Consider the following 14,069-nt stretch of genomic DNA (forward strand, 5'->3'; position numbering starts at 1 on the left):
CGTTTCCCTGCTGGAACGAATCAGTTTGATATTTTCTTTGCCTTTAGTTTCACGTCCATATGCGGAAAATACTGGATAGTTCTACATTAATACGCTTATAACAAATCAAATGGTACTAAACTGCTGCTGTTTCTAAAAAAATATTTTTTGACAAGCACAGTGCAGCCTTGGTGTAGTAGAATATGACTGCACAATCACAATTTTTCATCTCGTTATCTATAAATAAATACATAGATACATACCAGGTATGAAAGGTACGGATTTGCACACATGACGCAAGAGACAATTAAATATTCGACGGCGATGCATGTTTGGCGTAAACGTGTAGGATGTATTTCCATGCCCTGTAAGTTCGTAAGTAATAACGACGAACTGGAGAAGAACTGTATCATCAGAGACCCAATGGTTATGAGCCATTGTTCAGAAGATACTGGAAAATAAGACAAAAGATTTCGTAAATATATTACATCTCAGTCACTGAACAGTTTTTGACACTTGAATATATTTGTTTTAAAATATCACATAACGTTCTATTTTTTATTTATCATACTCACGTTAAGAGTTACATGCTGTCTGTTATTTTGGATCAGGATAAATATACAAATACTTGTATCGTGATATGGCTGCTGTTATTAGGTGAGCCCAAGAGTCGTGCTGTGCTATGATGGACAGAGGCAGCTGTTCTGTGTAGCTTGGCCGACTGAGTACCTGCAGCCTTGTGTGCCACTTTTAGCAATGGCCTTTTCGAGGTATCCGAAACCACACAGCAAGCAGTTCCCTTCGCAGTGTTTACTCTTTAAGTTACCGAGATGGACCAGCTTTTTCTGACAGCAGTAGTTCCTGGTAGATTGAAACCAGCTGTCATTGACAAGGAGTGACACGTCGGACAGTCCGTGTTGAACTGGGCAGCTTCATTCAAGGTGTGATCACGGTCACATCCAGGCGCGATATTTTCACGTCGACCACCTTAATGTGTTGATTCCATACAGAAGTGTGGCAACTACACATCACTAGGTTGCCATGACTTACATAAGTGGCTGATGGACACATGACCACGTTTCAGCTCCACACCATCCATAGCACATCAAACAGACCAGACTGGTCTTCTCAAGAGGTAACAAATGTTTTGTCCAGTGAACTTATATGATTACACAAATGAGCAACACTTAAATTACAGGATTACAGGAACATCCAAGCAGCTACTGACACATACTCTGTCAAACAGCAGCTACTATCATCAGCTGTACACACTGAAGAGCCAAAGAAGCTGATACACCCGCCTAATATCGTGTAGGGTCCCCGCGAGCAAGAAGAAGTGCCCCAACACGATGAGGCATGGACTCGACTAATATCTGAAGTAGTGCTGGAGGGAATTGACACCACGAATCCAACAGGGTTGTCCATAAATCCTTAAGAGTACGAGGGGTGCAGATCTCTTCTGAACAGCACGTTGCAAGGCATTCCAGATATGCTCAGTAATGTTCATGTCTGGGGAGTTTGGTGGACGGCAGAAGTGTTTAAATTTAAACTTAGAAGAGTGTTCCTGGAGCCACACTGTAGCAACTCTGGACGTGTGGGGTCTCACATTGTCCAGCTGGAATTGCCACAATGGATATGAAGCAGGTGACCAGACAAGATGCTTATGTATGTGTCATCTGCTAGAGTCGTATTTAGAAATATCAAGGAGCCCATATCACTCCAACTGCTCACGCTCCACACCATTAGCCTCCACTAGCTTGAACAGTCCCCTGCTGACAAGCAGTGTCCATGGATTCATGAGGTTGTCTCCATACCTGTACATGTCCACCCACTCGATACAGTTTGAAACGAGACTCGTCCGACCACGCAACATGTTTCCACTCATCAAAAGTCCAGTGTCGGTGCTGACGGGTCCAGGTATAGCATAAAGCTTTGTGTAGTGCAGTCATCAGGGGTACACGAGTGGGCCTTCGGCTCCGAAATCCCATATCGATCTTTCATTGAATGGTTCGCACGCTGACACTTGTTAATGGTCCAGCTGTGAAACCTGCAACAATTTGCGGAAAGGCTGCACTTCTGTCACGTTGAACGATTCTCTCCAGTCGTGTTGGTCCCGTTCTTGCAGGATCTTTTCCCGGCCGCAGCGATTTCAGAGATTTACTGTTTTACCAAATTCCTTATATTCACGGTACACTCGTGAAATGGTCGTACAGGAAAATCTCCACTTCATAGCTACCTTGGAGATGCTGTGTCCCATCGCTTGTTCGCCAACTATAACACCACGTTCAAACTCACATAAATCTGGATAACCTGTCACCGTAGCAGCAGTAACCGATTTAACAACTGCACCAGCCACATGTTGTCTTATATAGGCGTTGTTGATCGTAGCGCTGTATTCTGCCTGTTTACATATTTCTGTATTTGAATACGCATGCCTATACCAGTTTCTTTGGCGCTTCAGTGTACAACCAAAATATCTCGGCAAGTCATTGGGCGGTTCAGACACAAAACGTGTGTTAATAAGAAGTTAATGAGCAGGGGCACTACTTCAGTAGTGTGTGGTATAAAGTTGAGAATTTGGGTCTGACGGAGGTGTGATAAAGTAATACATGTTGTTGTGGTGTCCACTGTGCCCAGATGGTGTAGTGGTCAGCACATCTTCCAAGTAAACAGGAGACCCGATTCGAATTCCGGTTTGGTTCAAATTTTCAACATTCCCCATTGATATAAATCAATGCTTACTGGCAACAGCCTTTAATTCCGTTATGTTTTAATTAATAAAAAGTGATGTAAAAATTTTAATATTTCATAGAACTACTGAAAAAATGCACGAAGGCCACTTTACAGTGACATAATATGAGAATCAGTAGAATTAAATTTAGATATATTCGCTTTGAAACTTCCTCGGAGATGAAAACTGTGTGCTGGACTGTGACTCGAACTAGGGACATTTTCCATTCAGGGGCAATTACTCTACCGATAAAATTAGACAAGCACAACTCACGATCCGTCCTCACAGCTTTGTTTGATATACAGGAAGACCAAAGGTCCGTGAACATTTGAAAATGCACTAACTCACATATTATGTAGGTACAGAGATAAACCCTCACACATATGCTGGGGTTTTATTGGAACTGAAAACGAGTGCAGAAACCGGCCAACAGATGGCGTTGCACCGACGAATCCCATTTCACATTCCAGAACTTGGGCTGCCGAAAATTCTAGAACTGTCGTGGAAACCCCACTGAATGACGAAAAAGTCACGGAGTGGTGTGGGTTTACCACCTCAATCATGAACGGTTCTTTTTCTTCGAGGAAAAGTGGAGTGCTGTTTTTCAAACTGTCAGAGTGACGAGCGATAAACACCTGCTGGAAGTTGAGACTTACAGGCAGGATAACGCTCCGCCCCACGTTGCTACACGTGTGAAAGGTCTCTTGCACACATCGTTTGGTGAGGATCGGGTGCTGAGCGGCCACCTCCGTGATGCTTGGCCTCCCACGCCACAGACTTTAGCCAGTCTCATTATTGGTTGTGGGGTTACCTGAAGTCGCAAGTCTACCGCGATCGTCCGACCTCATTAGGAATGTTAAAAGGCAACATCCGGCGGCATTTTCTCACCATACCTAAAGATATGTGGTACAGTGTGGTTCAGAACATTGTCCCTCAATTACATGTGTTGTTGGTGAATGACAGCCAACATCCTGAGCATCTGTTATAAGGAACATCGTCTTTGCTAAAAATCAGCTGATACGCTAATTATTGCTTATTTGTCACATGAAGCGCCACCTGCTTGTTATTTTGTGCACATGTCATGTCAAGCATGTCTATCAATTTTTACTTCTCTGCCTACATCATTTCGTAAAGTACTGAATTTTCAAATGTTAGGTGAATTTTGGGTCACCCTGTCTGTTTGTGATTAAGAGGGACCAAAATATTTACAGCCGACGTGAGATCTCAAAATGCCTCACGTGAAAAGATGAAAAATGTGTGGTAGTATGCATGGTGTAGTTGTTCTCCAAATTTAACCAATGGTCTTCTTCTAAAATTGACACTGATCTGTCGTGCCTCTAGTGGGAGTAAGCAATCACATTAAAGGAGGCACATTCGGCTACTTGAGGTCTTATCTTGTTTTCCACTAGGAGGAGCAGATTCATGATCATCAGGATCTCTTCAGCCTCGGAAACTGTTAAAATTCACAGTGTGAGACAGGCTGTTGAACTGTGTTTTTGAACTCTGGTGTTGAACCGATCGCACTAAAGCTCAATTAGGAAAATTTTACAAATGTCGTGCGACTGTTTAAGGTGGTGAAGTTTATGTTGACACTAGAATCTAACACTGCAAGGTATTTTGTTTTCTGAAGGGCTGATTTGGACTGACTCACATTCGCAGCCACCGAACAAAAACTGAGCGTTAGTTTGTTAGAGTACCTAACTAGTTTGGAAGAAGACTTTGTGCTACATACTGACATGGCTTAGACGCTAAGATACTTCACTATATGAATACTGTAGTTGGTGAACTTCAGCAGTACAATATGTTAAGCTCTGATCCGTGACTGTGGCCTAAACTTTATGCTGCAACCTGAAACTTATGCTTAGTAATTATTTAAAAACATGTTTGAGCAGTAGGAACTTCATGTAATTCAACCTGCCTACTACTTGAAAAATTGCAATCAGGTGTAACTGAGATAATTTATTTGGCAATAAAATACACACATCGAAAAACATTTTGCATCACCCCGGTTCCCAGAATTCCCGAAGACAGACATTGACTGTGGATATTGTACCACACACACAGCCCCTTTGACTGTTCAGAGATGTCACTAAACCCGACCAAAGATGTAAACGACTATGTGTGAGCAGCGCCTATTAGAAGGAGGGGTCCGACAGCCAATCAGTTCTGGTCGTTTCACCAGGAAGGAGGTACACGGCCTAGACGGTCAATACCGCTGTTCGATCACGTCCGCATTGTTACTTTGTGCCAGGAAGGGCTCTCAACAAGGGAAGTGTCCAGGCGTCTCGGAGCGAAAGGGATGTTGTTCGGACGTGGAGGAGATACAGAGAGAGAGGAACTGTCGATGACATGCCTCGCTCAGGCCGCCCAAGGGCTACTACTGCAGTGGATGACCGGTGCCTACGGGTTATGGCTAGGAGGAACCCTGACAGCAACACCCACCATGTTGAGGAATGCTTCTCGTGCAGCCACAGGACGTCATGTTACTACTCAAACTGTGCGCAGTAGGCTGCATGATGTGCAACTTCACTCCCGGCGTCCATGGAGAGGACCATCTTTGCAACCACGACACCATGCAGTGCGGTACGGATAGGCCCAACAACATGTCGAACGGACCGCTCAGGAATGCCACTACATTCTCTTCACCGATGAGTGTCGGATGTGTCTTCAACCAGACAATCGTTGGAGACGTGTTTGGAGGCAACCCAGTCAGGCTGAACGCCTTAGACACACTGTACAGCGAGTGCAGCAAGGTGGATTTTCCCTACTGTTTTGGGGTGGCATTATGTGGGGACGACGTACGCCGATGGTGGTCATGGAAGGCGCCGTAACGGCTGTACGATACGTGAATGCCATCCTCCGACCGATAGTGCAACCATATCGGCAGCATATGGGCAAAGCATTCGGCTTCATGCAAGTCGAGCCCCCATTGTACACATTATGACTTCCTTCAGGATAACAACATTGCTCGATTAGGGTGGCCAGTATGTTCTCCAGACATCAACCCTATCGAAACTGCCTGGGATATATTGAAAAGGGCTGTTTATGGACGAAGTGACACACCAACCACTTTGAGGGATCTACGCTGAGTCGCCATTGAGGAGTGGGACGATCTGGACCAACAGTGGCTTGACGAACTTGCGGATAGTATGCTACGATGAATATAGGAATGCATCAATACAAGAGGACGTGCTACTGCGTATTAGAAATACCGGTGTGTACAGCAATCTGGACCACCACCTCTGAAGGTCTCTATTCCAATTTTCTGAACAGGTTCCGGAACTCTCGGAACCGAGGTGATGCAAAACTTTTTTATATGTGTATATTATTCCATCAGGAGTTTTACGCGGTGCTACCAACTCAAAGCCGTGCGCTATTATTTGTAGACTAGATCCTATGAGCCAACTACATTAACCGTTGAACGACTCTGGTAAGAAGAGAGATAAGAGTAAAAGTGTGCGATCTGATCATACGTCAGAGATGAGCAGTCGTTATCTAGTTGCGAATCACATATCGCATCCTGGCAAGAAAAGTGACACAAATCAAAAAACGGCTGTTTTTAGTTTGTCACTAAAAAATACGTGTGAAGTGCCTCAAAGTGCACGAAAAACTTAAGGTGTCTATCTTGCGCTTCGTCCACCTCACGGTAGTTGTGTCAGTTTGTTGTTGTAGGCGCTTCAATCCGAAACCGCGCTGATGCTAAGGTCGCAGGTTCGAATCCTGCATCGGTCATGGATGTATGTGATGTCCTTAGGTTAGTTAGGTTTAAGTAGTTCTAAGTATAGTGGACTGATGACCACAGATGTTAAGTCCCAGAGTGCTTAGAGCCATTCGAACCATTTTTTTGTTGTTGTAGGCTAGTTCACGATTTGCCACGGAGAGAAGAGTGGGAGGTGTGTATGGATCATTTAAAAAAGATAGCACTCTTGCCACGCTGTATAAGGTAAGTTGAATGTAGTTTTTAATATCAGTGATTATTACAGTGTCTGTGTTTATACAGTGTCTGCATCATACATTACAATACATTTCATAAATGCATGCATGTCTGAAGGAATAGAAACTGTTTTGACGATTACAGCTGTTGTAAAGATTACGAAATTTCATGCGTTGCAGCATACAGAAGAATACTGAAATTTCTGCTCTAATGAAAGTTCATATTAAATACCTCTTCTCAGTGAAAAGTATTCCCACAGTATATAAGTTCATTTATCATTGCCGGCCGGAGTGGCCGAGTGGTTCTAGGCAGTTCAGTCTGGATCCGCGCGACCGCTGCGGTCGCAGGTTCGAATCCTGCCTCGGGCATCGAGGTGTGTGATGTCCTTAGGTTAGTTAGGTTTAAGTAGTTCCAAGTTCTAGGGGACTGATGACCTCAGAAGTTAAGTCCACTAGTGCTCAGAGCCATATAAACCATTTTGATGTATCATTATTTATTTTAGTATAATGCGTTCCTTAAATTGTACCTAATTCATGTTCCACATTATATTGTAGTAATTTATATAAATAATAATTTTGCATTTTTTATGTTTTTTCTAGTAAAACCATTTCAACTTTTCCGTTTTTTATTCTAACTTAAATACTAATTCTCCTTATGAAGAATCTAATGTCATACTACAGTAAGTAAAAAAAAAAATATTTGGGATGTGGAAAAGTGGTAAAAGTATTACACGAGAGCTTGTAAGAAAAAATAGTTTTTATAAAAGCTAGCAAAGTGACACAAATCAAAGAACTAATTAATAATTACCTGATAACACCTCACATTCGACGACGACACAATTACATGGCCATACTACTGTTGTAAAAAATATATGGAATTTACTATCTAAAATTTGTACTTAAAATTTAAAGGAAGCTTATACTACTTCAGTGCAAGTTTTACAGCATTCTTTGAGTGGATTTATCCCAAGGATTGCATTTTTGAGTTGTGTCACTATTCTTGTCGGGGTGTGAATTGATAGCCCGGCAGATATGATAGGCCAGCAGACTATACAGTGATCTTCCAACACCTAAGGAAAGCGCGTTAGCTGATCTTGTCGAGTTTATGCTCTAAACCCACGATCCGTTGTCATGAAAAAACAAGCCACCACGTTCTTTAACGTAGCATGCCTTAGTATTCTGAATAGAGTTATCTCACCCAAAGAGTGATTCTGTAATGAGGTTGCTGGCTGTCCACAAGAGAAATTGAATAACCCGTGGAGAAGCAAGGACGGCCTTTCCTTCAAAACCAAGTGGCGGCGTGAACCAAATACAAATCATGTTATAAATAACAGAGAGTAGGGTAGGGAGGCCGTAGTATATCAAGTTAGGGGCTGCTTTCCTCGCTGATGGTTGTAAGGCGTTCTGTATTTGGTCAAAGCCGCAGCCTCATGACGCCCGCTCCTAGCCCAGCCACATAACTGTTTAAGAGTAACTTTTCTATCATTACGTTGTGGTGAATGAGAAAAAAAAAAGTTGGCAAAGTTTCAAGACGATAAAGAGAATTTTGAAGTTGTTACAGGTTTTTAGAAGTTTTCTTATGGCTGGCAAGAAAGTAAGCGGAAGCTTCAAATTTGGAAGAAAACGTGTAATCTGATATACACTAAGGTGAAACAAGTCGTGGGATAGCGGTATCCCCATACACAGATGGAGATAATAGTAGGAGCCCAAGGTATAAAAGGGCTGTGCATTGGCAGAGCTTTCTTTTGTACCCAGACGATTCGTGTTAAAAGGTATGCGATGTGATTATGGCCGCACGACGAGAATTAACAGACTTTGAACGAGTGATGATAGTTGGCGCTACAAGTATGAGACATTCCGTTTTGGAAATTATTAGGGGATTCGATATTCCGAGATCCACGGTGTCAAGAGCGTGCCGAGAACATGAAACTTCAAACATTACTACTCATCACAGACAACGCAGTGGCCGACGGCTTCACTTAACGACCGAGAATAGCGGCGTCTGCATAGAGTTGTCAGTGCTAACAGAAAAACAGCAGTACGTGGAATAACCGCAGAAATCAATGTGGGACGTTTTACGAAAGTACTCGTTAGGACAGTGCTGTGTAATTTGGCGTTAATGGGCTGTGGCACCAGGCAACCGAAGTGAGTGCCTTTGCTAACAGCACGACATCGCCTGCAGTGCCTCATCTGGGCTCGAGACCGTTTCGATTGGATTCTAGACGATTACAAAACTGTGCCCAGAGCAAATGCATCCCGATTTGAGTTGGCAAGAGCTGACGGTAGGGTACGCATGTGGCTCAGACCCCACGAAGCCATGGACCCAAGTTGTGGACAAGACACTGTGCAAGTTGGTAGTGCCTCATAATGATATGGTCTGCGTTTGTATGGAATGGGCTGGGTCCTCTCGTCCAGCTGAACCGATTACTGACTGTAAATGGTTATTTTCGGCCGCTTGGAGACCATCTGCAACCATTCATCGACTTCAACGATGGAATTTTTATGCATGACAACGTGCCATGTCACCGGGCCACACTTTTTGCAAATGGCTCGAAGACCATTCTGGACAATGCGAACGACTGATTTGGTGACATGAATCCCATCGAACGTTTGTGGGACATAATCGAGAGGTGAATTCATGCACAAAATGCTGCACCAACAACACTTCCACAATTATTGACGGCTATAGTGGCAGTATGGCTCTACAGGGTGTTACAAAAAGGTACGACCAAACTTTCAGGAAACATTCCTCACACACAAATAACGAAAAGATGTTATCTGGACATCTGCCTGGAAACACTTCATTTCCATGTTAGAGCTCATTTTAGTTTTGTCAGTATGTACTGTACTTCCTCAATTCACCGCTAGTTGGACCAATTGAAGGAAGGTAATGACTTCGGTGCTTGTGTTGACATGCGACTCATTGCTCTACAGTACTAGCATCAAGCACATCAGTACGTAGCATCAACAGGTTAGTGTTCATCAAGAACGTGGTTTTGCAGTCAGTGCAATGTTCACAAATGCGGAGTTGGCAGATGCCCATTTGATTTATGGATTAGCACGGGGCAATAGCCATGGCGCGGTACGTTTGTATCTAGACACATTTCCAGAACGAAGGTGTCCCGACAGGAGCACGGAACATTCCAGCCTATGACTCGCCACTGGGGAAGACCTAGAACGATGAAGACACCTGCAATGGATGAGGCAATTCTTTGTGCAGTTGACAATAACCCTAATGTCAGCGTCAGAGAAGTTGCTGCTGTACACGGTAACGTTGACCACGTCACTGTATGGAGAGTGCTACGGGAGAACCAGTTGTTTCCGTACCATGTACAGCGTGTGCAGGCACTATCAGCTGCTGATTGACCTCCACAGGTACACTTCTGCGAATGGTTCATCCAACAATGTGTCAATCCTCATTTCAGTGCAAATGTTCTCTTTACGGATGAGGCTTCATTCCAACGTGATCAAATTGTAAATTTTCACAATCAACACGTGTGGGCTGACGAGAATCTGCACGCAATTGTACAATCACGTCATCAACACTGATTTTCTGTGAACGTTTGGGCAGGCATTGTTAGTGAGGTCTTGATTGGGCCCCATGTTCTTCCACCTACGCTCAATGGAGCACGTTATCATGATTTCATACGACTCTACCTGTGCTGCTAGAACATGTGCCTTTACAAGTACGACACAACATGTGGTTCATGCACGATGGAGCTCCTGCACATTTCAGTCGAAGTGTTCGTACGCTTCTCAACAACAGATTCGGTGACTGATGGATTGGTAGAGGCGCACCAATTCCATGGCCTCCACGCTCTCCTGACCTCAACCCTCTTGACTTTCATTTATGGGGGCATAGGAAAACTCTTGTCTACGCAACCCCGGTACCAAATGTAGACACTCTTCGTGCTCATATTGTGGACAGCTGTGATACAACACGCCATTCTCTAGAGCTGCATGAGCGCATCAGGGATTCCATGCGACGGAGGGTGGATGCATGTACCCTCGCTAACGGAGGACATTTTGAACATTTCCTGTAACAAAGTGTTTGAACTCATGCTGGTACATTCTGTTGCTGTGTGTTTCCATTCCATGATTAATGTGATTTGAAGAGAAGTAATAAAATGAGCTCTAACATGGAAAGTAAACGTTTCCGGACACATGTCCACATAACATATTTTCTTTCTTTGTGTGTTTTAGGAATGTTTCCTGAAAGTTTGGCCGTACCTTTTTGTAACACCCTGTATATTTCAGCAGGTGAATCCCAACGGTTTGTTATGTCTATGCCAGGTCGTGTTTCTGCGGTACGTCGGGAAAAAGGAGGTCCGACGTGATATTAGGAGGTATCCAATGTTTTTTGCCATCTCAGTGTACCAAACACTTTCAGCAGGCTCATCTTCTTTCATTTCTTTAGCATTTATCCCGTCTTGTACGGAGTTCACAATTTCAGAATTTCGTACTTCTTAAAAATTTTTATTATTTAAAATGGCTCTGAGCACTATGGGACTTAACATCTGTGGTCATTAGTCCCCTAGAACTTATAACTACTTAAACCTAACTAACCTAAGGACATCACACACATCCATGCCCGAGGCAGGAGTTGAACCTGCGACCGGAGCGGTCATGCGGTTCCAGACTGAAGCGCCTAGACCGCACGGCCACACCGGCCGGCTTTATTATTTAACTATACGGCAGGATGGCTTTTCTGACACCATAATAGCCAAGGTAAGGTAGGGGAGGGAACTCGTGTGTGCCTTCTGTCTGTGATTCGTGTGTTAGCGTATTGCAGCTCAGATGTTTGTGGATTAATTCGTCTGAGGCAGAATGTGAGGACCAGCCCAGCATCTGCCTAAACGAGCGTTGTAAACTGCCGATTGTGTATAAAGCGTGATTCATCTGAAAAGGCCACCTGTCGCCACTCGCCACTCATTGGATGTATTGTTGCGGTTCTGGCTTGAAAATTCCAGCGTTAGTCGCCGATGGGTGACTGAAACAGGCACCCCCTGCGGAGGCCCGTATGCAGCAACGTTCGCAGAACGGTTGTTGAGGAGACTCTGTTGGCAACCCCTTGGTTCATCTTGGCAGTCAGGTGACCAACAGTTGCACATCATTCAAATAACTTCCGGGAATTCAGCCAGGTAACACTTTCAGCGACCGCCAATATTTCGTCGGGAGAATGGCGGGGTGTTCTCCCGCCGAAATATCGGCGGTCGCTGAAAGTGTTACCTGGCTGAATTCCCAGAAGTTATTTGAAAGTTATATACGCCAGGAGAAACTCAGGTTTCACATTGTTTACCTCTACGGGGAGGAACGTATCTGTGTTTACGTAAGTTGGATAAACTTTGTAGCTGTCGAGTTAGACTGCAATGTGCTTTGTCGTTTTTATTGAGGTGTCGTGATGAAAATCATGTCCCAACATTTGCTAAGGTTGTGCACCATATTAATTCTCCTGCCGCCAATTGTATCAAGCAACGTGCTGGCTTGGCTCTTGTTCGCGAAAGGATTCGTTTTACTTGTCGACATTTGGATTCTGTTTCCAAAGAATTGTATCGCTTTCATTTAATAGTTGCATCTGAAGTGTCTGATTTCACTTGGGATTGGTTGTACGGTGCCTCATGGACCCAAGCTGACTGGGAATACAACTCCGTCACTGCCCGGCATTTGGCAAAGTTTGAACGTTTTCATCGCGCGGAGTCTGATGTTATATCTCGACGTTCTGGGATAAATCTCACAGATAAATCTTTTGACGGCGCAACCTTATCCGTGCTAGGGAAGGGTTTAAATTTTGCACCCACTCCGAAGAATTTGCCGGTAGTTGATTTTATTAGTTCAATTGAACAGGCCGTTTGCAAACTACCTCCTGACGCTGCAGAGGAGGTTAGGAGGGAGGCATGCCGTGTTTTGACTAGGGCTCGTCCACCCAAGAGTAATGTAACAGCAGCAGAGAGGGCTGCTTTACGCTCTCTCAAAGTTGATCCTAGTATTGTTATTTTACCTGCCACCGTTGTTTTAAATAAACATGATTATGTACAAAAGATGCAACGTTTACTATCTGATTCAGCGTGTCGATGCTGACCCCACAAAAAGTGTTGAGAGAAAGACCAACAGCCTCCTGAAGAAAAGTGGTTTGTCGCAGGACACTATCAAGAGTCTTACCACCTATAGTGCCGTTCCCCCTAGGTTATATGGCCTTCCAAAGGTTCACAAGGAAGGGGTTCCTTTCCGTCCTATAGTGAGTAACATCGACGCTCCAACATATCGTGTATCCAAGCATCTTGCTTCTCTGTTGAGTCCACAAGTAGGTCGGTGTGAACATCATATCAGGAACTCAGCTGATTTTTTTACGTCGTTTGGAGGGACTGAGGTTGAATGACTCTGATATTTTAGTGAGTTTCGATGTGGTCTCTCTCTTCACTCGTGTTCCTCTGTCTGATTCGTTGTGGTTAATTGAGGCCAGGTTTGGTGCTGAATTAACTAATCTCTTTAGGCATGTGTTGACATCCACTTACTTTTTATTTAATGACCAGTATTACGAGCAAACAGATGGAGTTGCGATGGGTAGTCCGTTGTTTCCTGTGATCGCAAATTTGTTTATGGAAGACTTCGAGGAACGTGCATTGGAGTCGGCGCCTTTGTAACTCGCCTGTTTCTTTAGATACGTTGAAGATACCTTCGTTGTTTGGCCTCATGGTAGGGAGAATTTGAATGTCTTTCTAGAGCATCTGAACTCGATCCACCCGAAAATTCGTTTTACGATGGAGGTGGAATAGGATGGTTGCCTTCCCTTTCTTGACGTGTTGGTTAGGAGGAAGGATGATGGATCATTGGGACATGCAGTCTACAGGAAATGTACTCACACCGACTTGTACTTACAGGCTAATAGTTGTCACCATCCAGCTTAGCATGAAGGGGTACTTTGTACCTTGCTACACAGGGCACATGTTGTTTCTGACGCTGAGATTTTGCCAGCTGAGCTTTCCCATCTTGAAGTTACTTTTTGTCAAAATGGTTATAGTGATAGACAGATTGAACTTGCGTTGCGCTATCGACCAACTGTACATCGGGTGATTGATGATAATTCTGAGTCAACACCTAAGTCTACTGCCTTTTTGCCTTACGTAGGAAACACGTCCAACAAGATCGGTCGTATTTTACGGAAATACGATGTGAAATGTGTTTTCCGACCTCCATTTAAAATTAGAGCACTTTTGAGTTCCATTAAGGATGATCTCGGACTGCGTAAGGCGGGTGTATATCGTATACCTTGTAGCTGCGGCGTGGCATATATTGGTCAAACTATCAGGACTGTGGAGGACCGATGTACTGAGCATAAACAGCACACACGATTACAGCAGCCAAATAGATCTGCTATTGCCAAACATTGCTTGGATACTGGTCACCCCATGTTATATAAGAACACCGA

The 14,069-nt window shown here is 44.0% G+C and overlaps 1 protein-coding gene across 4 annotated transcripts in view; it reads right to left on the bottom strand.

Annotated features, from left to right (window-relative positions):
• The window catches only part of LOC126175432 (solute carrier family 22 member 7-like), a 216,183-nt gene that overhangs the window by 122,644 nt on the left and 79,470 nt on the right, over nt 1–14,069 (bottom strand). For all 4 annotated transcript variants that reach the window (XM_049922231.1, XM_049922232.1, XM_049922230.1 and 1 more), the window contains exon 8: nt 243–430. In XM_049922231.1, the coding sequence (XP_049778188.1) occupies nt 243–430 (188 nt within the window). The remainder of the gene's footprint in view (nt 1–242; nt 431–14,069) is intronic.

Source organism: Schistocerca cancellata, chromosome 3 (assembly GCF_023864275.1).
Source record: "Schistocerca cancellata isolate TAMUIC-IGC-003103 chromosome 3, iqSchCanc2.1, whole genome shotgun sequence".
In the NCBI taxonomy this organism is placed as follows: domain Eukaryota; kingdom Metazoa; phylum Arthropoda; class Insecta; order Orthoptera; family Acrididae; genus Schistocerca; species Schistocerca cancellata.